Genomic DNA, 26,462 nt, shown 5'->3' on the forward strand with positions numbered 1-26,462 from the left:
TTGGACTTTTCAGTAGTTGTGATTTTTCCAGTGTCCCGTGAATCAACCAAAAGTCAATCTTCCTAGAGCGGTTGCTAAGCAACAACGAGCTGTTGCCACTTGCTTATGTGGCATTTAAGAACAACAGAGAAGGTTGGGAAAATCTATAGAGTCAGTCAAAGGAGTTTGACGTCACATGAAAGCATTTATCTCATCCATTAATGAAAAATGAATGAATGAATAAATAAAATGGAATTCATTTCCTAAAAAAAGAGGGTAATCTACTCAAAATTGTTGAGGTTGAGTTTTATAATATTATTGATTGGACTATACTTTAAAATTATTAGTTCAGTCAACATAATCAAAATATCTAGTTTCAGATCAAATTATTTCATGCAACCACTTACAGTAATACAATTATGTTCATTCAACAAACTATTATTTTCAGTGATGGACAGAGAGGGGTAAAGTTTTAAGACGATTTTGACTGCTCTTTCAAGCCACACAAACATTTGTGTTCTGTGGCTATTTAAACATGGCACATACTAAAAGACAGGCTAGAAGACTTCACCCATGCAAGGCACAGTTTGCATTTCCAGGATAGATTGCATAGTGACAACAAGCAAGGTGAGGGTAATAGTGGACCAAACCATTTCATAGGGGGGTGACCAGTTAATATGGAAGATTTGGTCATTGTAGATATTTAACTGTTACTGCCAAATACAAGACATTGTTTTAATCATCTGCAATTGGTTGGCCACCATATATGTAGTCCAGGGTGCCTCTAGCTGGAAGTCAGCTGGGAGAATCCTCCCTAAATAGGATAAGCCATACAGAAAATGGATGTTTTAATTGTTTTCTGACTATGTTTAAAAAAAACACAACCAGACAGCTAAATTATTTTACCTATTTACTGGGCCCCATTGGAATTGTACTAACACTCCCCACCCCCCTTAAGGCGCCCCTGCGTCATCCCTGCCTAAAACTTTAGCAGCGTGGGGGGAAAAAACTGTCTGTACAACTTTGCATAAGCAAACATATTTAACCCGATGCTTCTGGCAAGAATCTCTTAGCATTTTCATTGTAAACTTGCAACATCCAGCAGCCAAAGAAGATGCACAGCGGCGAGATTTCGCATTACGTCATCGCAGAGAGGCCACTCTAGTGGAGGCAAACGTACGCATTTTGCACGAACATTACCACAACACCAGCTCCGCGAGCGAGGAAGAGTGCTACGAGGGCACCACCGCTCGCAGTGATGCTGCTCCCGGCTACCGAGCGAGCCTGATCGCGGCTGCAGGACACGACAGGCTGTGGTGGTGATTCCTGGTGGTGGGAGATGTTACATGACATGCCTCGAAATCCATTCTGGTAAGCTTTTCAGCTGCTTTAATGAGGACTAGTCAAAACGCGACCTTAACGTACCCTGTGCTGTACGCTGTATAGTTTGACACTCTTGCCTTAATAACAGTTGCGGTCAAGTTTGTTCCCTGCAAACGAGCAGACGTATTATGATGTCAGTGTTGCTCGACGTGACACACAGGTGTCTCCTACAAGATGCATGCTTGGACGCCTGTTGCCTTCCTGCCCTTTACCTTTTAAACCATAATGGCTGCTGCATGGGCACAGGCCAGCGTTTGGTGCTGTTTATTTTGCAAGCATGGGCTGTATGTGTCCCATGCATGACTACATGTGGATTTCTACTCATGTTATTGACTAAAATGTAGGGGAGACATCCACCTCACTACAAGAGAGGATGCACGAGATTGGGTCCACAAGATTTTAACATTCATTTTAAGAAAAGTACAATTAAAAAGTGACTGGACAAACAAACTTTCTTATTTAATCTCGTCAAAAAACAATGCAGGTTTGTTGTGAAATGTTTTTTGTCCCACAAATTAATGCAACACAATAATATTGTCCACATTTTTTAATCCAAATTAAACCACTAATGTTATGATAATTCATTAATTTCATTCATTTTCTACTGCTTATCCTCATGAGGGTCACGGTAGGTGCTGGAGCCTATCCCAGCTGTCTTTGGGTGAGAGGCTGGGTACACCCTGGACTGGTTGCCAGCCAATCACAGGGCACAATTTAGGGAAGCCCCAATCCGATCTTCAGGATCGAGTTCGGCTGCCGATCCTCTGTATTTTGAAGATTGAATAAAATCGGCATTCCACCACGAAATCCGGCCAATCCAGTCCTCATATCATGTTTGTAACAAAAGGTCACACAGCAACAGCATCAATCTACAAGGTTAGAAACAGGAAATTATTAACTCATTCAGTCACAGTCATTTTTCATTACCTGTCCCTCTTGGTACCGGCCTTTTTTGATGATTTTGACAGATTTTTCAAAGCACACAGAATATTGTGTTCTTGGTCAATATGGACATGATATATACCAAAAGAAATATTAAACTCTCATCTTTCATCCTTTTTCCGGTCTTTAGTAATCAGCAGTAGAACATGGGTAAGTTTCAGCAAAATACCAGTATTAAAAAAAGGCTTTTTGTAAAAATATATATTTCAAGCATAACTTGTAGCCAAAATGTGTAAACAACAATGCTCCAACATGAGCAAAATAAAAACAAAATGGTGTTTTATATGAAAATAACCATAACTATTTACCTAAAGATCACTTTTTTGTTATATATTAATATTTTGCTTTTGGCTAACTTGGCCATTTAAAAAACAAAATTATTAGTAACGAGTACCCGAAAACAAGTATGCTGTGCAGCATTGCTGGGAATGTTTTCCTCTTGGCTCAAGAAGATGTGTAGCCGGTGTAGTTTATAGTATCATGATGCGAAAATAACTCCCGAACATTGGCTGTTAACAGCTGCGATGTGCAGCAAACACAGAATGGACTGCTCTGACCGGTAAGTGTTTGTGTGTGGAAATATAGTATAGGACGTCACGGAGGAGGACATAAATTGTTACAGAAGTAGCCTTGTGGTATAAATAACTTAGTTTGAAGTGCAGTTGCATATTATGTCCAGTTTAAATCTGCGCAGTATTAAAAGATACAATGACACAATCCTATCCTTGCTTGCCTCTTTTGTGGCAGTATTTAGCTTCAGGCCTCTCTGTGGTTTGTGGTATGTATGCCATGGTTTGCACTTTTAAGGGCAGTTATTTTCCAATGCTGCCAGTGTGACAGTAGCACAGAAAAGAGGGGGAGAGCAAGGGGGAGTAATGTTTGTTGGGAGCATGCCAGGAACGAGGTTCGGGGTCTGCAACTGGAGCGCCTGTAAAGCTGCGCAAGAATGTGGAGCCTTCTCATTTGATAGTTAAAGATAGAGGCAGTGCAGGCCGTGTCCTAGACGGCTTCTAATTTCATCTTCACTCAACTTCATCCTTTGGCATGCCTCTTTTGTTGTTATAATGTTTCTTAGTCGGAAGCAGATTTAGCCTTGTGCACAACTTTGTCATAAGTCAAGGCAGGCAAGTGGAAGGACTCAGACCATGGTTTTCTATGAGAGGTATGTTGATGGTCTCCATCCAGTGTTTTGTTTTGGCTGCTTTAATATCTACTCATGCATGACATGCTATCAATCTCCGTTATTTTCTCAGAATGAAAACAGTTTGCAGAAGGTCACATGGCCGCCACTCAGGGTGTGTTTGAAGCGTGAGCGCGATCGGAGGGGGAAGAAATATCATTGTTAATCTTTAAAATTATATACGTTCGCACGCATTTATATTCACTCACTGTAGAAATGATGAATGGGCTCTCATGCAGTTTAAAATTGGACTACTGGGCTGATGTGTGTGTGTGTATGTTACAGCATCGTCATCCCTGCTTCAGAATGAATGAAACACTTATATAATACATGTATCTTGTCCGTACTATTCATTCATTCATTCATTCATTTTCTACCGCTTATCCTCACGAAGGTCGTGGGGGGTGCTGGAGCCCATCCCAGCTGTCTTCGGGCGAGAGGCAGGGTACACCCTGGACTGGTCGCCAGCCAATCACAGGGCACATATAGACAAACAACCATTCACACTCACATTGATACCTATGGACAATTTGGAGTCACTAATTAACCTAGCATGTTTTTGGAATGTGGGAGGAAACCAGAGTACCCGGAGAAAACCAGGGATGGCAACTGCGGTAAGAGGGGGCATTCACCCCCCCCCCCCCCCCCACCCCCCCACCCCTCAAGTAACTGTCCAAAAGGTTTATTCATTTATTATATACTCCTTGACTGAAAAATTAGACACTGAGTTTCGGCAGTAGTCCGGAAGTCTTCGGGAACGCTTGGGAGTGTGACCAATCATAACGGGAATGGGCATGCCTTGATGGTGGCCGTGGGTGGAATAAATTAAAACAGTCTTTGTTCACAATGTTCCATTTTGGTTCTGTTGCTTTCATCGCTCGATGCTATCACCTCAGCAATGAATCACATAAAACACAATAAAGCCAAAGAAAAAGCCAACCATTTTGCTGAAGCTTTTGTGCAAAGTTAAAGGCACATTTCTCCCCATCATTTGGTTTTATTTCCATATTTTACAGTTAAATTGGACGTTCCATCCTGTAATATGCCACAAAGTAGCATCAGGCCTTGTTAAAGTGACCTTGAACATGACTCCTTCCCTCTAAAGGTTCCTGAAGAGCAGGGTGGCACCTTGCATGGCATCCTTCACCACAAGTTAATGAATGAACTTAAGAATGTGTCACACACTTCCTTGAATGGTTGGTAGAGATGAAAGAGATGTTGTTGATTTTTTTTTTATGTTGCATTTTCAAACTTGTGAAAAGTGCTTTTGCTGGTTATCAAAAATGTAGCCAGCTGACCGTTTTGGCATCTCTGTGTCCGTGTTTGTGTCTGCAATAAAATGGAATCCTCCCGACAAGTTGTTTGTCTATATGTGCCCTGCAATTGGCTGGTGGCCAGTCAGCTGGGATAGCCTCCAGCATACCCCAGTGACCCCGGTAAGGATAAGTGATTAACACCAATATTGGCTTTAAAAGATTTACAACTTCCCTCACTGACTGGCAACAGAAGAAAGTGCTTTTTGAGTTTTGAATTCATTTTTTTTCTAATTGCACCATGTGTGTCTGCAGAATAGGGCTAATTACTGTCAAAGTAATTCCAAATAGCATGCCTGAATGATTATCTCGCCAAGACGTTTTTCAAGCCATTCGTCCAAAGAAAACGACCATCCCCACTGAGCTTCATCTCATAAAACCAAGATATTTACGACTGAAATAACTTTCTTCTATGTACAGACTCAGTTTGCAGTGGGAGGTGTTGGTCTGTGTGTGGAGGAAGGGGTGTCGATGTGGGTTTTTTTTGTGGCCGGGATCTTTGCTGCCATGGCAACAGTGCACATGACTAGGTGTATTAGATTGCCTCGGACAGTGTGCAGCGAGGCATGGGGTGAGTCGTCTGTGGGCTGCTCCCTCTACTCCCTTGAAAGTCTTGTCCTTGTCTTACTTGTGTTTTTTCATATTCTGCATATGCACTGTATAGTTACTATGTACAGAAATTGGAGAAAAATTGATCTACCATGGCCGGACCTAACTGTTACAATGCACATGGGGCCATTTGAATATAATTGGCAACTCCAATTTTGTCCATAGGTATGAATGTGAGTGTGAATGGTTGTTTGTCTATATGTGCCCTGTGATTGGCTGGCGATCAGTCCAGGGTGTACCCCACCCCTTGCCTGAAGACAGCTGGGATAGGCTCCAGCATATCCGCGACCCTCGTGAGGATAAGCGGTATAGAAAATGGATGAATGGATGTTTTACCTTGTCGAAATTCCAACTAACCAGGTGTTTGTATGTTGAGGTGTTTAGTAAATGTTCGCTGTCGGTGCAGATCTGGTTAAAGGTGCAGATTGAGGAATGTATTTTTACTTTTCCGCTGGTAGTGTCAACTTGCATTGAGTCCAGTTCCAGGCTGCCAGTTTAAACATGAAAGAAACGCAGTAAATACAAATTCTAGTGTTCAGCTGGATCAAAACGTGTGATGTGGATTACTGCCACCTATAGGACTGGAGTGGAACGTCACCAAGAATGTCATGTTTTCCAGTCAAAAGCATTGCATTTCATTAGAGTTTGTCTGTGCAACCAATGTGGCCATACATATTCTTAAAAACAGTGATAAATGAAAGCAATATAAATGTGAGTTGTTGTCGTCACGTTGAATGGTTATCATCTCATTATGCCTGCTTGTATTAATGAGGCGGTTAGAGGCTAGCATGCACAATAGTTTTATCAGTTGCTTCCCGACGCTTCAGGGAATTAAGTCAGAAAACATTTCCGAGTGCGTGTGTTCAGTCATCAAGCCATGATTTTTATTAGGGCGATCCTAAAATCAGGCGTGCGTAGCTTGACTTCTACTTTCTCTCTTTCCGATCAGAATAATTGAAGACTGCGGGTGGAGCGGGGACAACATGGCGGATAGAAGGCAACTGCTTGTGGAGATGAGTAAGTACTCTGGTGTGCACGCTCAATCCATAGAAAATGAATTAATGTTAGAAATGATGATGCAGTGCATTTGGACACTACACAGTACGCCACTACAACCGCAGTACACCACACATTGTTACATTAATACCTCTCTGACTGAGCATTAACATTTTTACCAAAACAGACTTTTCAGTAGATTGTTGAAGGTGTACCTAATAAAGTGTACGGCCATCACAGAAAACAAGTGCATTTTCGGATGAAAAGCTTGATTGAGCTTGAGTTAATTGCTGCAGCTCTCGTCATCGTTCCATTAAAAAGTAACTTCACAGACTGAAAAGCAGGTGTTTGGCTTGTAACACTTTGCACGCCACCCAAGATCCTTGATGGACTTAGTGAAGAACATTAACATCTAACAGTAGTAGAGTTGCTTGTTGTTGTTTTTGTGTACTTCCTGCGGTGACTCATCAATTTAACCTAAGGGCGGCTGAATGACACTATGTCAGGATGGCCGTAAATTAGTCAGCTTTTTTATTTGAAATAATCACAGGTCACTATGTCTTACAGGCAGATGCTCAAAACAGCATGAACAGTTCAGCGCTTCCTAGTTCTCTTCTTCTATGGACATATTTCCTAAAAGCTAGCCCTAACCCAGCCAGCAAAACACACATTCACACAAGAGATGCTACCGAGCTAACTAAATTGTTTATTCTAAACTTCATTCATTCATTCATTTTTTACCGCTTATCCTCACGAGGGTCGCGGAGGTGCTGGAGCCTATCCCAGCTGTCTTCAGGCGAGAGGCGGGGTACACCCTGGACTGGTGGCCAGCCAATCACAGGGCACATATAGACAAACAACCATTCACACTCACACACACAATTTGGAGTCGCCAATTAACCTAGCATGTTTTTGGAATGTGGGAGGAAACCGGAGTACCCGGAGAAAACCCACGCATGCACGGGGAGAACATGCAAAATACACACAGAGATGGCCGAGGGTGGACTTGAACCCTGGTCTCCTAGCTGTGAGGTCTGCGCGCTAACCACTCGACCGCCGTGCCACCTATTTGAAACTTAAGAAAGGGTTTCAATGTGAGTGCTGAAGAAGGACAAAGAAGCCAAACTTACCACTTCCACACGCAATGTGAGGATAACAGTTATTTTTTCATGTTGGACGTGCCATCGTCATGTCTTGTCAATGTAACATTACTACATATAACTTGCCTTTCGATATTTTTTGACTAATACTAAGCCCTATTCAACTGCAAAACAGTGATCATTTATCATTTAATACATTTTTGAAAACTTCAATAGAGTGAGAGAGCATTGTTCCAACTATGATGACGCAAGAGACAACTGTATACAGTAAACCCGTTACTACAGTCACACTACTGACACCTGTAGAGTGGACATGCAGAACTGTGATTTGAATTGTGTGATGTATTCCATTGTAATGTATGTGCATGTTCAAATGAAATCAAACCATTAGCAAATAATAATCAAAATAAGGTATAACATAGTATAACATATCAAAATGTAATGGATTCTGAGGTGATTACAGACAATAATCTTCCTCAGGGGCTCAGGATTTGGATTCCATACGTCTGTCAACATACAGGACAGCTTGCAAGCTCAGATTTGTGCAGAAGAAATGCAACTGTGAGTATCAAGTATCAGCACTCTGCCTGAATGTGGTCTACAACTGTTTTTAATGCTGGCATTGCAGTGCATTTGATTGACATCTGGAACATCATCGAGGCCTTCCGAGAAAACGGCCTCAATATCATGGACCTCAACACCGAGCTTCCTGTGGTCCGCCTGGAAGTGGTGCTGTCCACCATACTGTGCCAGCTCAACAAGCGCATGCCCACCACACACCAGATCAACGTGGATCACTCCATCAGTGTGCTGCTCAACTTCCTGCTGGCAGCCTATGACCTGTGAGTCACACAGCCACTCGGTGGCTTGTCACCCGAGGTTTGGAAGTGAATGCAGTGTGAAATTTAGAGGGACATATTTACACAGTGTTGTGTCTTATCTTTTTGAACATTTAAATCAAAATAATGTGTACTTGAACAACTCAATGGATGACTACAATGTAATATTTATTTTATTCATTTATTTTAGGGATGGAGATGGCAAGATATCCGTGTTTGTTGTGAAGATGGCACTTGCGACCTTCTGTGGGGGGAAAATTCTGGATAAATTAAGATGTGAGCATCTAAATGATTTTTATTTTTACTTTTTATATCTCTGTGTGGAGTTTGCATGTTCTTCCCGTGCATGCGTGCTTTTCTCCGGGTACTCCGGTTTCTTCCCACATTCCAAAAATATGCTAGGTTAATTGGCGACTCCAAATTATCCATAGGTATGAATGTGAGTGTGAATGGTTGTTTGTCTATATGTGCCCTGTGATTGGCTGGCAACCAGTCCAGGGTGTACCCCGCCTCTCACCCGAAGACAGCTGGGATAGGCTCCAGCACGCTCGTGACCCTCATTAGGATAAGCGGTATAGAAAATGAATGAATGAATTTTTACTTTTTACCACATTTGACCACTTTAGTCTCCTACAAAATGATATGTATATAAATGTATGTATGTATGTATGTATATGTATATACAGGTGTATAAATACACACACACACGTAGACTTCCCATACATACTGGCAAGATAGAATTCAATAGTGAATTCACACAACTTTCTTTGGCTCCATGGCGGGTTATTTTGCAATTTTTTTGTAGAATTGGTTAAAAACTGTGTTGTGTTTTGGAATGCATGAGAAAATGCAAAGATGTCTGGTGGGATACATCGTGGTCATCTTTCGGCATGTATCTCTCGTTAACATAATCTAGAAAATGTGCACTAGTAGCAGTAGCTGGTGGAAAGAAGTACAAAGTGATGGATTCCTTGCTGTTTGTGTTGTACCAAAACCAGTGTGAACAGCTGTCTGACTTTAATTTGTTTTCACAAATAAGTGGGATAATTGCATTGTGTGATGTTGTAATTAGCCCGACGTGCGTTGGAAGCTGACAATTAGTTTGATTCATTCACTGACGTGTACCCCCACACCCCACACCCCCACCCCATACACGCACACCGTCTCAGATATTTTTTCACAGATATCAGATTCAGCTGGAATCATGACTTACTCACAGTTTGACCAGTTTCTGAGGGAGGTTCTCAAGCTGCCCATGGCTGTGTTTGAAGGGCCATCGTTTGGATACACGGAGCAAGCTGCCAAAAGCTGCTTTGCGCAGCAGGTAAGGGGGCCATTTGTCACATGTACGGTATGTATGTGCATTTTTTACGCATTGAGTCTCACTGCATGTCTAATTTGGACAGAAAAAGGTCTCCCTCAACATCTTCCTGGACACACTGATGTCAGACCCGCCTCCTCAGTGTCTGGTTTGGTTACCACTCATGCACCGGCTCGCCAACGTAGAGAACGGTAGGCAGCGCGCCAAGACAACATACAGTTGACGTCTAAGGTGGAATACAATCTGTTCAGCGACACTAGTCAACTCCTTTTTTTGCCCCCAAAGAATAATTAAACAATCTGTTCCAGTGTCAAACTGTGGCCACCATACAACCTGATTGATGTTCCTTATTATAACTATTATTAATTATCATTTTAACTGTCCAGCTATTGTTTAAAGTAAAATTGCACTTTTTGGGAATTTTGCCCATCAAATTGTTACATGAGACATGAACACATATATTTTTTTCTCTTTTCTGTGTGTTCCAGACATATAAAAACTGCTAAAAAGACTTATGTTAGAATGCATGTAATGGCACTTATTCTGCCCTGAAAGGCTTCTGAAAAAAACACTGTTACACAAATGAAACTGTACGTCAGTGCCACATTGATAGTGCCTCAGGCGATTACCAAACAGTAACGCTACATATTGGAGTTGATGCCGCCATGCAATGCTGCTGGGTTTTTATGTTTTGAGTTTGGAAATGTTAATGCTCGGTGTCGCTTTCATTTTGATGTTGCTATGTGAAAGGAAGAAAATACGATAAATACAAAAAAGTATTACATGTATTGATGAATCTACCTGTTACTACATGGTTACAAAAAGCAGTCTTCACAGGAGGCATAGGTGTGCAGTATTGAGTCTTTTTTTTTGCTTTTCTATCTTTAGAACGCACAGAAAAGAGGAAGGCGTGTGTTCACATCTCACATGAGATTGTGGATGAAGGGCAAAAGAAAAAAAGTGCAGTTTTCCTTTAACTTTTTTACCAGGAGTTCTCAATGTGTGACACAATGTGCCTCCTGTCATGGTGGGGCCTCCTCGACTCCCCAAAAATTGTTTTTGAGAAAGAAACAGTAGAATAGCTGGTTCACTGAAGGCATTATTCCCGGTACTCGTACAAGTGTAAAAAGAACCAAACCATAATAAAACATAACAATAAACTCTGCCATAACTTTATTTTTTCACGTTGTTCATCCCTTGTTGAGGCTGAGTGTCACCAAGTTACAAAGTTACAAAACAGCTACTCAAGTTTTCAGTGGCATCATTTAGAGGCGACTTTACGCGCATATTTTTCATTTAAATTTTGAAATGTACAACTTCAAGGTTCTTCCCACTGTAGTTGTCACTGCTTAGCATGCTGGGAGGATGTAAGATTCAGTTGTGCGTCATACAAGCAAACACACACGCCTCCAGTGGGCTGACCTATTGGGACCTCACACCATGTTTTGAGTGCATCACCAACCACGTCCAAGTGAACACAAAATTATGATAAAACGCTACATTTTCTGGACTTGGCTAATAATATATGACTCATCTTTATGCTGTAATATGCAAAATATTTGTGCCACATCTGTTTAAGTGTGTTTGCCCCCCACCCCCCACCTCTTCAGTCTTTCACCCGGTCGAATGCTCCTACTGCCATACTGAGAGTATGATGGGCTTCCGCTACCGCTGCCAGCAATGTCACAATTACCAGCTCTGTCAGGACTGCTTCTGGAGGGGGCATGCCAGCGGTTCCCATAGCAACCAACATCAAATGAAGGAGTATACATCATGGGTAAGAAGGGGCGGGGGAGAAGTGGAAGGGAGGGAGGTGTGTCCGCAGCTATTTTCGCAACGCTACGTAAGGATGCTGATGGTTGCATTCAAGCTCCTGTATGTTTTGTGTCCAGAAATCACCCGCCAAGAAGCTATCCCATGCCCTCAGCAAGTCGCTAAGCTGTGCATCCAGCAGAGAGCCTCTTCACCCAATGTTCCCTGAAATGCCGGAGAAACCTCTCAACCTTGCACATATTGTGTACGTTCTTCTTCTTCTACTCCCTTTATAAATGTCCTATTGTTCACAATGATTTAATAGCTCCCTCCTCTAAGTCTTAAATGATTCCAGTCAATCTTGTGGGGGTCAACTAATCAATGAGGCTTAATTACAACGCTGGGAGTGATTGCAAACTACCACAATGTAGCCACTGTTGCCATTACTTGAGCTTTTGTGTGTAAGGTAGCGGCCCCTCGTACATAAACAGCCTGATAAAGTGTTTCCCACGAGAATTTAGCCGGAAAACCTATAAGGAAAAGTTGAGCTTAAGGTGATTAAACACATTGTTGCAGGCTTTGGCACAGAATTTGACTTTGTAGTGTATTCACACACAGCATTAGTGGAGAGACTGGAGGATTGAGCCACTTCCATGCATACATTTGCTTTTACTTGGGGGCCCCGATGGCGGTCCAGGAAGTCAAATCTGGAGCCTTTCAGTCACGAGACACAATGTAGACCAGAGATTGGAATATTACTTTCCATGTATGCCATTGTTGTCGGAAAAGTAATTCAGAAAGATTCCATTCGGGAACAGGAAAAACTCCTCGTGGCTATTGACAGGTTAGATGCACTGATGGACGCACGATGGCCGTATCACTGATGGACACACGGTGGTCGTATCACAGGCCAAGGGAGGCAGCATCTACGAACACTTGCCTAAGGGGCTATGCACGTGGAAATATTTTCGGGGCAAAACGGAAAAATATTTTATTGTTTCAGCCTGGGTGACCTGAAACGGTACAGTTTTAAAATCTAAGAATCCCGGCTTTTTGTTGCCATGTAGAGATCTCTACACGAGAACAATGACGTCTCTAACCTACTGCTGCCTCATCGCCGTCACGTGACGTCAGCTTTGACGACAAGCCAACATATCTGAATATTCCGACGCAAATGACCAAATCAAATCAAATCAACTTTATTTGTAGAGCACTTTTCCTGCAAAGACATGCAACACAAAGTTCTTTACAGAATTAAAAACAATTACCACAATTAAAAGGAAAAACACTTACAAAGAAAGCCCCTCCCTCCCACACTGGGAGGAGCCGCAGGCTGTGCCATCGGGGGACCAGCAACCCTGGCCCCCCGACTCCGACAGACGGGCGGACCCCCACATCAAAGGAAGGAACCCTCGAAGGGACCCAAGGATGGCACCCCCTCAGTAGACCCGACACAACCCCCAGTGTGGAGGACCCCCCTGAGGAAATACTGGAGTTAAAAGCTAAAGACTAAGAGCATAAAATAGGACTCATTCATTCATTCATTCATTTTCTACCGCTTTTTCCTCACGAGGGTCGCGGGGGGTGCTGGAGCCTATCCCAGCTGTCTTCGGGCGAGAGGTGGGGTACACCCTGGACTGGTCGCCAGCCAATCACAGGGCACATATAGACAAACAACCATTCACACTCACATTCATACCTATGAACAATTTGGAGTCGCCAATTAACCTAGCATGTTTTTGGAATGTGGGAGGAAACCGGAGTACCCGGAGAAAACCCACGCATGCACGGGGAGAACATGCAAACTCCACACAGAGATGGCCGAGGGTGGAATTGAACCCTGGTCTCCTAGCTGTGAGGTCTGCGCGCTAACCACTAGATTGCCGTGCCGCCCTAAAATAGGACTAAAAAGATAAAAATGTAAGAAAAGTTAAAAAATATTAGTTAAAAGCCTGATTTAAAAGGTGTGTCTTTAATCTTTTTAAAAAAAATAACAACAGTCTCTGCAGTCCTGAGGCTCTCCGGCAGGCTGTTCCACAGGTGGGGGCCATAGTGGCTAAATGCTGCTTCACCTCAGTTGGCATTCTACTGATATTTTGTTTTCTTAGTACTCAATAATGATTCACAAGAAGTAATTCCACTTCTCATAAGTCTAGACGAGTCGTGGAAAGTGTAATTTTGAGCCAGTGTTTATTAAAGACCCTGTGGTTTTTATTCCCCTACTTGGTGAGTACTCTAAAATAAAACAACCAAACCATCAGTATACATTTCATACAATCTTAACAGTATTTATAATGTACGTAGTTATTTTGAAAAGCAATCAAAGTCATTTCTGTGCTCTCTCTTTTTCCTGAACTTTCCTTCCTCTAGGGACACGTGGTGAGTGTTCCTCTGATTCTTTAACACGTTTCAAAATGTGTCCCTTTGTATCACTTTTTGTACTTTTGTTCTAATGTCTTTTCATCGCCCACTACTCACCCACTCTCGTGTACTTGTAGCAGCTGTTGGTTGGTTTGCACCTCTATATTAATTCATTGCACATTTTCGGGGGTTTGTTTATTCTAGTAGTTGATATTTGTCAGATACATCTATGAGATATATACACTTATACGTATATATACGCTCTCCTTATAGGCCACCAAGACCCATGAACGCCCCTAGTGAATACTCCTTTTCCAACTCCATGCCTACATCAGGGAACCCGTACTCCACCAAAAAGTGAGTACACACAGTGGAAGTCCTGATTTTTTTTCTTTTCAGGTTGTCGCGCCACTCCCAGCAGTCCGTGTACAATTCTGTGTGTATTTCTGTGTCGGTTCCCTCCTGCTGGATGTACTTACTGCAGGAGTCAGGATATTGCCCAACATCTGTTGAAAGGTAGAGGGTAAGCGAGTGACACAGGTGTTCTTGTGTGAAGATGCTACAATGCATGCTAATGTGGATGATAACAGAAGTGGAGTGTGCATCCTCTGATGTTTGCATAACTTAAGGGGAAATAGTGATACATGAGTGTGCCTGTTAGCAAGAACCTGAAACCAAGGTGGCGTTATTATGTACGCAAATCCTTTCACGTTAAAAAACAGGGGACCCCATTGTTTGTTAGTTGAATGCTTACAGTATCAAATTAAACCTCGTGCTTCGGTAGTTTAGCTTTCCATCATAAATAGTGACAGCTTTTGTGCATTGTCTCGTCAGTCTTGTATCATGTAGAAGTATTATTAACAACAGAGCACCGGCTGGATATGAGTGTAAGCACTGCATGCAGCTTGTCATGTTTTTGCATGTCCTTAATTGTGCTCCAGGCCTTCATCAGTGGTGGCTCTCCCAAACATAATCTGGCCTTGTTCTTCTCCACTCACCCATGAATGGCTGCTTTGCAGGCGCCTCCTCAAATCTCTTTTGTTGTTTTTGTCATCCTTTTTTGCCTTTCCCCTTTTTTCTTGCCTTTTCCTGTGTAATGTCATCTTGTTTTCTTTATTGATTTGCTTTTGTTATAAACCCCTGCACGCATCCAGGTTACACTGCAACCTGGATGCGGTCGACAGACTCGCAGACGAACACATTCTCATTGGGCTGTATGTGAAGCTACTTCAAAACAACCCCAAAACACGGTTAGTGGGTGTGCCTCCAAAAAAACATCACCGTGTCCAATCTCCTGCATGCGTACCTTTATTGATATGGTATGATTTATTTCTTTCAGACATGCTTAAGAAGTTATATTAAATAATGTTGCATGGTTATATTTGCACAATTCAACATGAAACTGGACAGGAAGAAGCAGAGCTTAAAGAATCCTACCCCTGATAATTCATTCACACATTTTGTCATTCACACTGTATTCATGTGATGTGTGAAAAGAAATTAGGTTGTTAAAAAATACATCAGGGATATCCAAAGTGTGGGCCCAAGGCCTTTTTTTAATTCAAAAATACGACTTAACAAGCAAAAACTAAAAATAACAACAGTAAAAATGGAAAAATTAGCAATAATAATAAAGAATATAAGATGAAATATTAAGAGAGTATATCCATAATAGTATTAAGAAAGAAATACTATACATTTGAACAATTAGGAAAAAAGTTTTAATAGGAGAATCCAACAAAACAAAAAATGAAGTTGCAATTTTAGAAAATCAAGTTGGTTAAAATCATATTATGATAATAAAGTCAAAAATATAACAAGAAAAAGTGAAGATATAATCACTAGTGGGCATTGCTGCCTGTCACACTTTCAGTTTAGGCCAGTGGGCCACCTTTCGCTGATGTTAGTCTCAAGATGGTCGAGCAGCGTTAGGGATGTTGCCTGCCGCCCCTGCAGCTGGCCGGAGTATCCTTTTTCTGGGTCTTTGAGCCTTTATATTTAGCTTTGGTCTGATGGACACAAGAAAATAAGCCAAGATGCAGGCTGTGTTTTAAATTTTTTTGATTAAAAAAAAAAAATACAAGGGTTGGTTGCTATAAACTTTGTGGAGTGCTAAGGAAAAGGAATAAATAAAAATCTTATCGTGGCTCTATTGTGCTCATATTTCGTCGCCTTGTATTTAATTGTGGACTCCTATGGAGCAGCTACATGCCATAACGCACACAGAAAGCTTTCTAGATCTTCCAGAATCTGCACCTATTCCAGCTGTATTTCCTTGGCTTTCTGTTTTAATTAATTCCACCCACGGCACGGACATTCCGCTGTGATTGGTCACACTCCTTGCAAAATCTTCACAGTTCAGCATAGTGGAGAAGGGCAGGTCTACAGTGTTCGGGAAGGCCCATATAAGGAAGCCACTGTGATGTCACAGACAGCCAATGAAAAAACTCAGAGGTTCAAAACCATCCCAAACTTCTTTCAGGGTTACCTTCCAAATGCGCAAACCTCATTATCTAAAACTTTGCCATGGTTTAACACGATAATACAACACTATAACAATATTTATTCATCAGAAAAGTAGAAAAAATAAGTCCCCTTTAAAATAAAGACAGGATTAAAATTTTACGAGAGTGATAAAATACAAATAAGTTGTTAAATTAATCGGTAATTGTCATGGTTATGGTCCAGACCTGCATGAGTGCTGTCCGTGCTGGGGAGCTGCGGTTCATTGAGGGGAAAACATGAATTCCAACATGCACTGTCACGTTATGAAGCCCAGCATTATCCCCATTATTGGAAAAGTGGGCTGCAGCTGGTAACGTCCTGGTGGACTGAACCATTGATGCGGGGCGGTGAAAATACCACTGTGCACCTTTTGTCCAGATCTGCCTGTATGTTACTGTATTTGGGTTACCATCTACTGTAATGCACACTGTGCAATATGTCAGAAACAATTTTGAATTACAAAAGAAAAGTTTGCGTGTGTAGCGACAGTGGTGCAATGCTTTTCAGTGTATACGATGTGTCACGTTGTGATTGTCATCTCTATTTTCTGTTTTTTGATCAGTTTGCTGGAGAGCAGCAACCATCAAGACGAGGAGCACAGCCTCATCACCCGCTACGCTGCTCGCCTGGCTGCTGATGCCGTGGTGAGACACATCTATATAGACTACATTTCTGCACTGCTATGTAACGTACATTAGCGGTGATGGAAAATCAGGACGGATGCATGAGATTGATCATGACGGTTGTCTAGTCAGGTGCATTTTGTTCCCCACCACCCCACCCCATCCCTTGAGATATGACATAAGCCAGGCATAAGTATGACATCATGTAAATATATGTTGAGTTCCCACAGTGTCTTTGCTGTGTCTGTGCTTCAAGCAACAGCAGAGAGTCCCCACAGACCTGCCGTGCTCTCTGGATGCCAACAAACAGCAGAGGCAGCTCATCGCCGAGCTGGAGAGTAAAAACAGGTGAGGGATACTGAATACTTCTCTTCTTTGGTTCCTTTTGACCTCCCAAACTTGACATTAAAATCCCTTCACTAAAAAGTTGTCAAGTAGTATTCAAGGCCATTTTAGTGTGGAACAACTAAAACAAGAACAGACCTGCCAATACGTATGTACAAATGTATCATACTCAACATGCAATATGACTCTTGAATACACTTGTAGGCTTCACTGCTCTCAATTTTGTGGCATTTTCCTGGTTTCATTTTTGAATTCAGTTTGTACAGTACAGATATATAAATAGATATTATCAGTTTCTCAAGAGTATTTCAAATCGGGGTCATGGAACCTTTTGGGGGGGTGTCCCTTTTGGTCTGTCCCTTTTGGGGGTGGGGGGTGAGATAACTACATTTCATCATTCATTCATTCATTTCTATCCCGCTTATCCTCACAAGGGTCGCGGGCGTGCTAGAGTCTATCCCAGCTGTCTTTGGGACTGGTCGAAAGCCAATCACAGGGCACATATAGACAAACAACCATTCACACTCACATTCATACCTACGGACAATTTGGAGCCGCCAAATAACCTAGCATGTTTTTGGTATGTGGGAGGAGGAAATCTATGCGTGCACGGGGAGAACATGCAAACTCCACACAGAGGGTGGAATTGAACTCCTAGCTGTGTGGCGTGCACGCTAGCCACACGGCCCACATTTCATCATAATTTCTGTCAATATTTTTATATACCAATTATTTTGGAAAAACTAAGGAAAAACATTGCAAAACACTTTTCTGGCTGTGTGACCTTTTGATGTACTTTAAATATCACAAAGAAATAATGATATAGCATTATAATGCAATAATTATAATACCTTTGCTTGTATTTTTGTCTTATGTGATAATATTTAGTATTTATTGTGAGGAAGAATAGAATGCTTCCTTAAAATATGTGTAAATTCAAAATGGAAACTTTACATTAGTGGAGTACATTAAATAACTTTTTTAACATGTTTTTTGTTTACCATATTAAATTCTGATATCATTTTTAATATCTATCCATCCATTCATTTTCTCTACCGCATTTCCTCACAGCGGTCGCGGGCATGCTGGAGCCTATCCCAGCTGTCTTCTTGGGAGGGCAGGGGTACACCCTGGACTGGTCGCCAGCCAATCACAGGGCACATATAGACAAACAACCATTCACACTCACATTCATACCTATGGACAATTTGGAGTCGCCAATTAAGCTCATAATCATAATTTTCAATTATTTTTATTATACATTTCTCATTATTGTTGTTATTTGTGGCCCATAGTCTGAGAGACATTACATGATTCGGTCTCAAATATGTGACAAATAAAGGCTAATGCAGCATTTTTTCTTTTTTAGTGTGTTACACTGTAAAGTCATCCACTTATCTATAGTGACACGCACTGATATATGCTACCGCATCAGGGAACGGATTTATTTAAATGACATGTTTAAGATCACACCTTAGCTTCTCTTGACCCTTGTAACAGTCATTAGACTTAAATCACACTACTATCTCACTACTAGCTCTCTTTGGCAAAGCATACCATAAATATCACTTTTCCTAAAGTATGTGTGGTTGTGTCACAGAGAAATCCTGCAGGAAATCCAACGACTGCGCCTCCAGCATGAGGAGGCCTCACAGCCGCCTCCTGACCGGGGTCAGCAGAACCCCACTCTACTGGCTGAGTTACGACTTCTCAGGTAACTGGGGTCTCTCCATCCTCCCTTAAAGGGGGAGTTACATCCCACCGTACGGACGTCTATGTGTTGGCTCCATGCAAAAATGACAAAAATTGCTGCGAGCGACGTACTCCTTCAGCTGTACAGTCTGGTTTTCAGTTTGGTGCGTCCAGACCTCCATGGACGCACAGCGGCATAGTGTATCCAACATTAATGCGCCTTGCCCAGCCACAATAGATAGCTACTCTGGGTCAACAATCTGGTTAACTTCACACAGTACTTCCAATCCTAGTCTCATACGATGCCTATGCACATCCGTGAAAGCTACGACAGCCTTACATGAAGCACCCCAACAAGCACGCCACACTAAAAGGTGCCAATTTTCAACGGAGGAAGAATAGTAAGCACGTGGGTGTCATGAATCACTTGCCCCATAAGTATGACATGCTCTGACGACCCTATTTCCTCTACGCGGAACAAATTTCCCCCAAATTGCGGAGCCTGTGTATGTTCTAACACAGGTGTGGGCAAACTACGGCCCGGGGGCCACATCCGGCCTGCCAAGTGTTTGAATACGGCCCGCCCAATCTTTCCAAAATATTTCATTTAAACTCAACATACAACCTGGCATCATGGCCTGAGCAAACCTTTTGATGGTTTTATCAATTTCGTTTTTTGACATGGTCTGTTGTTTACAAAGTGCTCCTGAAAAAAGGGACACAAGCACATAATAATAATAATAATTATTATTATTATTATTATTATTATTATTATTATTATTATTATTATTAATAATAATAATTATTATTATTATTAGATTATTATAATTATTATTAGAACTATTATGATTATTATAATTATTATATTAATGCTAATTATTATATTAATTATATATAATATTATTGTTATATTTGCATATTTTACATAATAATAATATAATAATTATTATTTTAATTTTATTGTAATTATTATAATATTTTATTATTTTTAAAATATTTAAATATAAATATAAAATAATAAATAATAATAGCAGATTGCATGACAATTTTACAGATACAATAATACCAGGTGGACTGTTACGTGTAAAATATATAGTCTGCTCCCCCCCCCCCCCCCGTAAATTTTGTCATATCAATGCGGCCCGCGAGTCAAAAAGTTTGCCCACCCCTGTTCTAACACGTATTTTGTGATGTAAGTCCCACTTTAACTTGAACATTTTACTGTTGACACAACAGAATGCTATCATCAATCTACAGAATGTTTTTTTTTTTCCTCGTCAGGCAACGCAAAGATGAGCTTGAACAAAGAATGTCGAGTCTGCAGGAGAGTCGCAGGGAACTCATGGTGCAGCTGGAGCAACTAATGATGCTTCTCAAGGTACCAGAGACAGAGCCCACCATCTATTTTCACACATCATTCTTTATATTGTCACCATTATTCTTGTGCTTTTTGTAAAAAAAATCTTTGTGTCAAAGATCCTCTCTATGACAGGAGCAGTCTGCTGTTTCTTTTGGAATCTTCAAAAATATTAATCGCTCCCACGTTTTGAGCCCAAAGGCCCATCTGATGTCATTCATAATTGACCCCCGTCATTAACGATTGCTGCTCTGATCTGCTGTAACGCAGTGATTCATACCAACTGTGCTGTAGTTTGTGTGAGAGATCATCAAAAAATTATTTATATACAGTTGTCCCTTGCTCCAATGCCGTTCAAACGTTCCTCCCTCATTCTGTGTCAGTTTTTAAGAAATTGATTGATTTATAATCGCAGTTTTGTGGTTGAATACAGCCTATTTATTATGCAGTCTTGACCTAAATGAAGCATTTTCAAACATCAAAATGTTCTAAATGAATTAAAATACACGTGCAGTTCAAGGAAATATAAGATGTTTATGAATTGCAGTCTACACTCGCCACTAAGTGTCACTAGCAACACGTTGGCAATGAAGTCTGGTTTGTGGTCCAAAAAACGAAACCCTGTCCACACTTTACACACCCCAGCCCCACCCCATACTGCCAGATATCCTGAGGGAATCAATATCGATTAATTCAAAATGCCACATAATTATGGCACATACCTTTAAATCCACATGGGCTTTTTTTATAAAACAAAATACTCATCATGCTATGTTTGTTTGTTTTTTTTTTCTTTTTTTACAGCTAGCTGAGGAACAGAAACAAGCTGTAAGTTTGAAAACAGTCGGGGGAGTAGATATATATTGAAAGCATGTTTGAAATAAGCACATTAATTGTTGCTAGGTGAAATAAATAAATAAATACTAATAGATACTACTAATAATAGTAACAACAGCAAAGCGAGTATGTTGGAAAGCACCTCAACAGCTAAGCTCTTGGGGACAGGAAAATGTCAAATCTAATGTACTATATTTCCTCATATAGTAGGCAATTTATAGTCTACAGTTAACATGAAATGCATATTTTTGGAAGTCTGAGTACCCGGAGAAAACCCACACACGGGGAGAACATGCAAACTTCACACAGCGATGCCCAAATGGAGATACGAACCCAGAGCTTCCAAATCTCCTGTGTGGCCATCATGCTAACCACGACAAATTACTCCCCCCCCCCCATGGCTAGCACCTTTTGCTCCAGAATGCTTATCTGTAAACATCAGCTTTACAGATGCCATATGTGTTTTGCTTCTTATCTGAGTTGCCTGCTTGTACAGCTGCTGGATGCTAACCACTCATGAAAGGCTCAAATGCAGCTTAGTGATATCTTGTGGTGGTCATAAAAACTACATGTTGTGGTTTCCTACAGCCACAGCTTTTAATGCTTTAAGTAGGTTTTGTAGCTGTAGTTAATTGAATAGGAGACAGTAGGGGACATTTTCGGTATTAACTGTGCTGCTGTTATTTGTCCAAGTAACAGCATCTGTTCTGCTATGAAGAAATGCAGTATTACAGTATTTCATGTCTGACTTTTGTATGACACACGTTGCTCACCATAGGCAGCATGTAGATGACATGCTAATAACTAACAGACTTAACTGTTCCTCCGCATATTATCCGCATTTCTAACTTATGTGGAATGCTTGAAAGCAATAGTGATGTGCTCTGAGGTGCAACCAAGTTTTTTTTCCCCCGAGAAACATGTCCCAATGTGATAACATGTTGCAGACTCAGGGTCCCGGCTCCCCACGCTCCTCTCCAAGCCACACCATCAGCAGGACCATCCCCACACCCATCCACGCCGACTCGGCCAGCACCACCCCAACTCACACACCTCAGGACTCCCTCATGGGCGTAGGAGGCGACGTTCAGGAGGCCTTCGCTCAGGGTAACGTAACAGTTTCCTATATGTATATATTATGGGTGCAGCAATACATGTATTTGTATCGAATCATTCAATACAGGGGCTTGGCTCAGGACGTGTGTGTAGCACACAATATCTAACACAGCGGCACCCCTCTGGTTACCATCGAAAAAGTATCAAACTGTAATAGAAACATATTGAACCGAACGTGACTTTTGTGTACCATTGCACCCCCATAGATATATACTATATATACATGCACACAGCATTGCGGTGATCTGTTCTGAGCAATTATCTTCTCTTTTATAGGTCCCAGGAGAAATCTGAGAAACGACCTCCTTGTCGCAGCTGACTCCATCACCAATACAATGTCATCACTGGTTAAAGAGTTAAATTCAGGTAGGTTAAAATGACACTTTTCATTGTCACCTCGAGAATATGCCAGAATTTTCCCAATATTCACACATTCACATGTGCACTCCAACATTAACACAGGTTCCGCCACTGAAAGAAAAATTACCCCAATGATATGTCGTAATTATAAAAAAGTTTCAATTTTGAGAAAAAATGTCTAAATTATCAGATAAGAAAGACATAATTATGAACTAAAAAGTGTAAATTATGCAATAAAATGGTGTACCCCACCTCTTGCCCGAAGACAGCAGGAATAGGCTCCAGCACGCCTGCAAACCTTGTGAGGATAAGCGGTAGAAAATGAATGAATGACATCAAAAAGTGATAATTATGAGATAAAAAAAGACATCCAAAAGTGGCGAGTGCCATGTGATGAAGGCACCAATGTTGAAGGGGGCACATGTGCAGTTTTAGAATTTTTATGTCATAATTATGACTTTCTTTATACTCCAAATTTGGACTTTTTAATCTCATATTTTCAACTTTTTATTTCAAGAGTACGACTTACAATTGGGATATTTTTTTCTTTGAGTGGCAGAAACCAGCTTCCATAATTTTACCTAATTAAAAACAATGAGGCACACTGCAGCTCGGGGGGCCACATCCGGCCCGCCAAGTGTTTGAATCCGCCACTTGCTTCCAAAGTCTTTAATTTAAACCTTTAACATACAAGCTGGCAACATGACTTGTAGTAGTCAGAGTCAATCTGAGACAACCTTTTGATGGTTTAAGTAGCTTTTCACCAGCAGCGATCCAGAAATGACCTCACCCCTGGTGCCAAATAAACAACTTTACCTACCCACTGCACTGTCTGAGAAGTAAAAATAAGGGATGTTCACATACTCTTTAATGGCCAATTTTTCATTGTTTATAGTTCATATTGTATATTACTCTGTTATTATATGGGAGCCCGGCAACGACATTTCGTTGGCAATTTCACTACTGTGTTTTTGTGCAATGACAATAAAGGGAGTCTATCTACACGTCCTTTATTCATGTACATCCCAGGTGTCTTATTCAGTAAAAAAAAAACCAGTAAAATATGGTCTGATGTTTAAAGTACTCCTGTAAAAAGGGACACAAGCACATATAGCAGATTGTATGACACTTTTACAGATAAAATAAGACAAATAATTCAAAGTGGACTGTCTGGAATTAGAAGCTTAAACTGCCTCCTGCTGGCTAGTTTGAATAATACAAGTTCCAACCATCCTAAAGGTTCCACATTAGGCAAAAGTGACTTTTTAGTGGTGTTCTAACAATAATATGTGTCCCTTGAACACCAAAAGTGTTGTTTTATGTTTTACGTGTTGAATTATGACACAAACCCTCTATCCATGTGGCGTCTTTTTCCTCAGAGGGTGGAAGTGAGACAGAGAGCACTGTGGATTCAGATTTCAGCCGTGGCGACATCTTAGCAACAGCAACCTCAGATCCGTTCCTCAGCTATAAGCCCAAGACTGCGCCGGAAGCGGAGGAAGACGAGGAGGAACGCTTCGAGGACGACCTGGAGCAGCAGCTGGAGGATGAGCTCAAGTTGGAGGAGCTCATGAAGCACAGGCAGGAGGTGGACAAAGCCTGCATGGTGAGTTCTATTTTTACGCAGAGCAAAAGCTGATTGGAATAATGTTCGCATCTTCTGTGTGTGGTGTTCACAGGTGACATGCAGCAGTGACTGTGCTGCTCCAGGACACTGGTGAGTCTGCACTCCATAAGAAAATTTAAAGGGGACCTATTATGCTTTCTCCACTTTTCTGACCTATAACCCCGAGCTCACACTGAATCTGTGGTGATTCCGTTGCACAATCGGGTCTATTGTGTTGACACAGACATTGGAGCTGTGGGTTTTTGCAGCCGGCCCGTCAGTGTCACTTCGGGGCAAGCAGGACTTGATCAGGCCCGGAGCCACAACGGATTCAGTGTGAGCCCAGGGTAAATGTTATTAAAATGTTATATTCTCATGTTAAAATATGCCAAACTTTCAGATAATGAGGGTTGCGCATTTGGAAGTGAGCCCTGAATGAAATTTGGAATGGCTCTGAGCACTCAGTTTCAGAGAGTTTTTTCTAACACTGGCTCCCTGTGACGTCACAGTGACTTCCTTATATGAGGTTGCCTCCTCCTGCCTCTGCTGCACTCTTTTGTGACCGCGTTAGCACCGCGTTTATTTTGTGTAAGTAAGCGTTTGTCTGTGTAGCATTATAGCGTGCATACAAGGAGCATCTTACCTGTATGCATGCTAATTACAAGCTCACCAATGTCTTTTTGGGTGAGTCGAGTGTTTTTAAACACGGGTAGTCCTGCAAAAAACATGTAATGACCACATTTCCACTACCGATGTGTCAAGATTGTCTGTACTTAGTAAACATGGCTCCCTTGTGTCTGGCTTCTGAGCTCCACGGCACCAGCGGTGCCTCTGACAAAGTGTGTCCGACAATGAATGCTCCTTCTCAGGCAGGAGAGGTGGAGGCAGCGCCCTCAGGTCCAGCTTCTCCTGAGCTCCACCGCACTAGTGGTACGAGAATACTACTCTCAGTTCATACACGAAGTCGGGGGTTTCCAAACAAAAGCTCATGAGCTACCAGTAGTTCCTAACTACTCTTCAAGCAGCTCTTAACGGTTAATTCATTCATTATCAACTCCTAAACTGACAAAATAAGAAAGTGGGGAATGCAGTAGTCCGGAAGTACTCCGGAGCGCTTGGGAGTGTGACCAATCACAGCGGAGTAGGCATGCCCGGAGGCAAGCCGCGGGTGGAATAAATTAAAACAGATCGCTTTGGAAATCCAAGGAAACGCAGCTGCAATAGGTACAGATTCAGATCCAGAAAGATTTCTGTGCAGGTTATCATGTGTAGCTGCTCTATAGGAGTCCACATCTCAATACAACGGGCCGAAAATTAGCATAATAGGCCCCCCTTTAAATCTATGGACACAGGAAATTCATCAACTTGCTTTCTGCCTACAACTGTATTTTCCTGGCTAACATGACTACCTCAATTACAAATTTCTACCATTTTTTTGTGCTTTTCACAGGTGAGCAATATCAAAAGCAAACAATAAGTGAAGACACTGGACGCAACAACACTGGCTCTGGCCCAATTCTAGCCTAGAATATACATACAGATGTGTAAAAATGCTATATATTTTTAACCAACCTCATATTTAAGGTGAAACTGTGAGCTGATGAAAGTAAAGAGATTAATAATGACTCTATTACTCTATACCACAGGTGCCATATCAACCACATCCTTCTTTATGTATTTGGGTTGTCCAGCGACTGTAGAAATGTATTGTTGTATGTGTGTGTGTGTCATTTGATGACTAGCTTATGTTTTTTTAAATATATAATGCCATCAAGGTCACTTTCTTACTATTTTTGTTGCGTGATTTTTGTATTGTTTTATTACATTAGTCCTATTAAGAATAATGCACACTGCCTTAGCTGTTTGAATGACCTCTTTGTGGAGTTCACTCAAGCTGTCAGTGCAGCATTTAGCCAACAACAAAGCACTCCCATTCTTAAGCAATTTCAAATGAATCAATACTCTAAGGAAAAACACACTTTAAGGTGGTAATTATTGTTGAATAAATTATGTAAACAATAGTACAATAGTATATTAAAAATTGAAAAATCCACTTTGGTAAAGGTGTCGAACAAATTGTTTACAATCACAACTGTATAACAAAGTGTTGTACAAAATTAATGTTTTGGTTATTGTTTTATGAGTCAGGGTCAACACTTTCACACGGCATAAAAGCATCAGATGCATTCGAGTTTACGTAATACCATCAATGTGTGCAGTATATCTAGTTTTTTGACTTTTGAGCT

The 26,462-nt window shown here is 41.3% G+C and overlaps 1 protein-coding gene across 9 annotated transcripts; it reads left to right on the plus strand.

Moving 5' to 3' along the window:
- The first annotated feature begins 977 nt into the window (after positions 1–977).
- dtna (dystrobrevin, alpha) lies at positions 978–26,248 on the plus strand. Of its 9 annotated transcripts, XM_078791514.1 has the most exons (22): positions 3,300–3,466; positions 6,356–6,423; positions 7,983–8,063; positions 8,131–8,344; positions 8,532–8,617; positions 9,511–9,665; positions 9,748–9,853; positions 11,273–11,439; positions 11,555–11,679; positions 13,785–13,793; positions 14,049–14,132; positions 14,930–15,025; positions 16,843–16,924; positions 17,160–17,251; positions 18,849–18,962; positions 20,222–20,318; positions 21,102–21,125; positions 22,082–22,241; positions 22,527–22,616; positions 23,990–24,216; positions 24,290–24,327; positions 25,667–26,248. In XM_078791514.1, exons 1-22 carry the CDS (start codon positions 3,450–3,452, stop codon positions 25,668–25,670), a joined length of 2,136 nt encoding a protein of 711 aa, XP_078647640.1. In that variant the 5' UTR covers positions 3,300–3,449; the 3' UTR covers positions 25,671–26,248. The 9 variants fall into 9 exon arrangements, with proteins under 9 accessions (XP_078647642.1, XP_078647640.1, XP_078647645.1 ...); XM_078791516.1 differs by lacking the exons at positions 3,300–3,466; positions 13,785–13,793 and adding an exon at positions 978–1,350; XM_078791519.1 differs by lacking the exon at positions 21,102–21,125 and having other exon boundaries at positions 3,301–3,466.
- Positions 26,249–26,462: the final 214 nt, after the last annotated feature.

The sequence above is a fragment of the Doryrhamphus excisus genome, linkage group LG6 (assembly GCF_037039965.1).
Source record: "Doryrhamphus excisus strain RoL-2023G ecotype Guam linkage group LG6, RoL_Dexc_Guam_v1.1, whole genome shotgun sequence".
NCBI lineage: Eukaryota > Metazoa > Chordata > Actinopteri > Syngnathiformes > Syngnathidae > Doryrhamphus > Doryrhamphus excisus.

Coding starts and splice junctions, on each gene's coding strand:
- dtna (XM_078791514.1), top strand. Junction 17,252..18,848: donor GAGCTGGAGAGTAAAAACAG/GTGAGGGATACT, acceptor GTTGTGTCACAG/AGAAATCCTGCAGGAAATCC. Junction 20,319..21,101: donor AACTAATGATGCTTCTCAAG/GTACCAGAGACA, acceptor CTTTTTTTACAG/CTAGCTGAGGAACAGAAACA.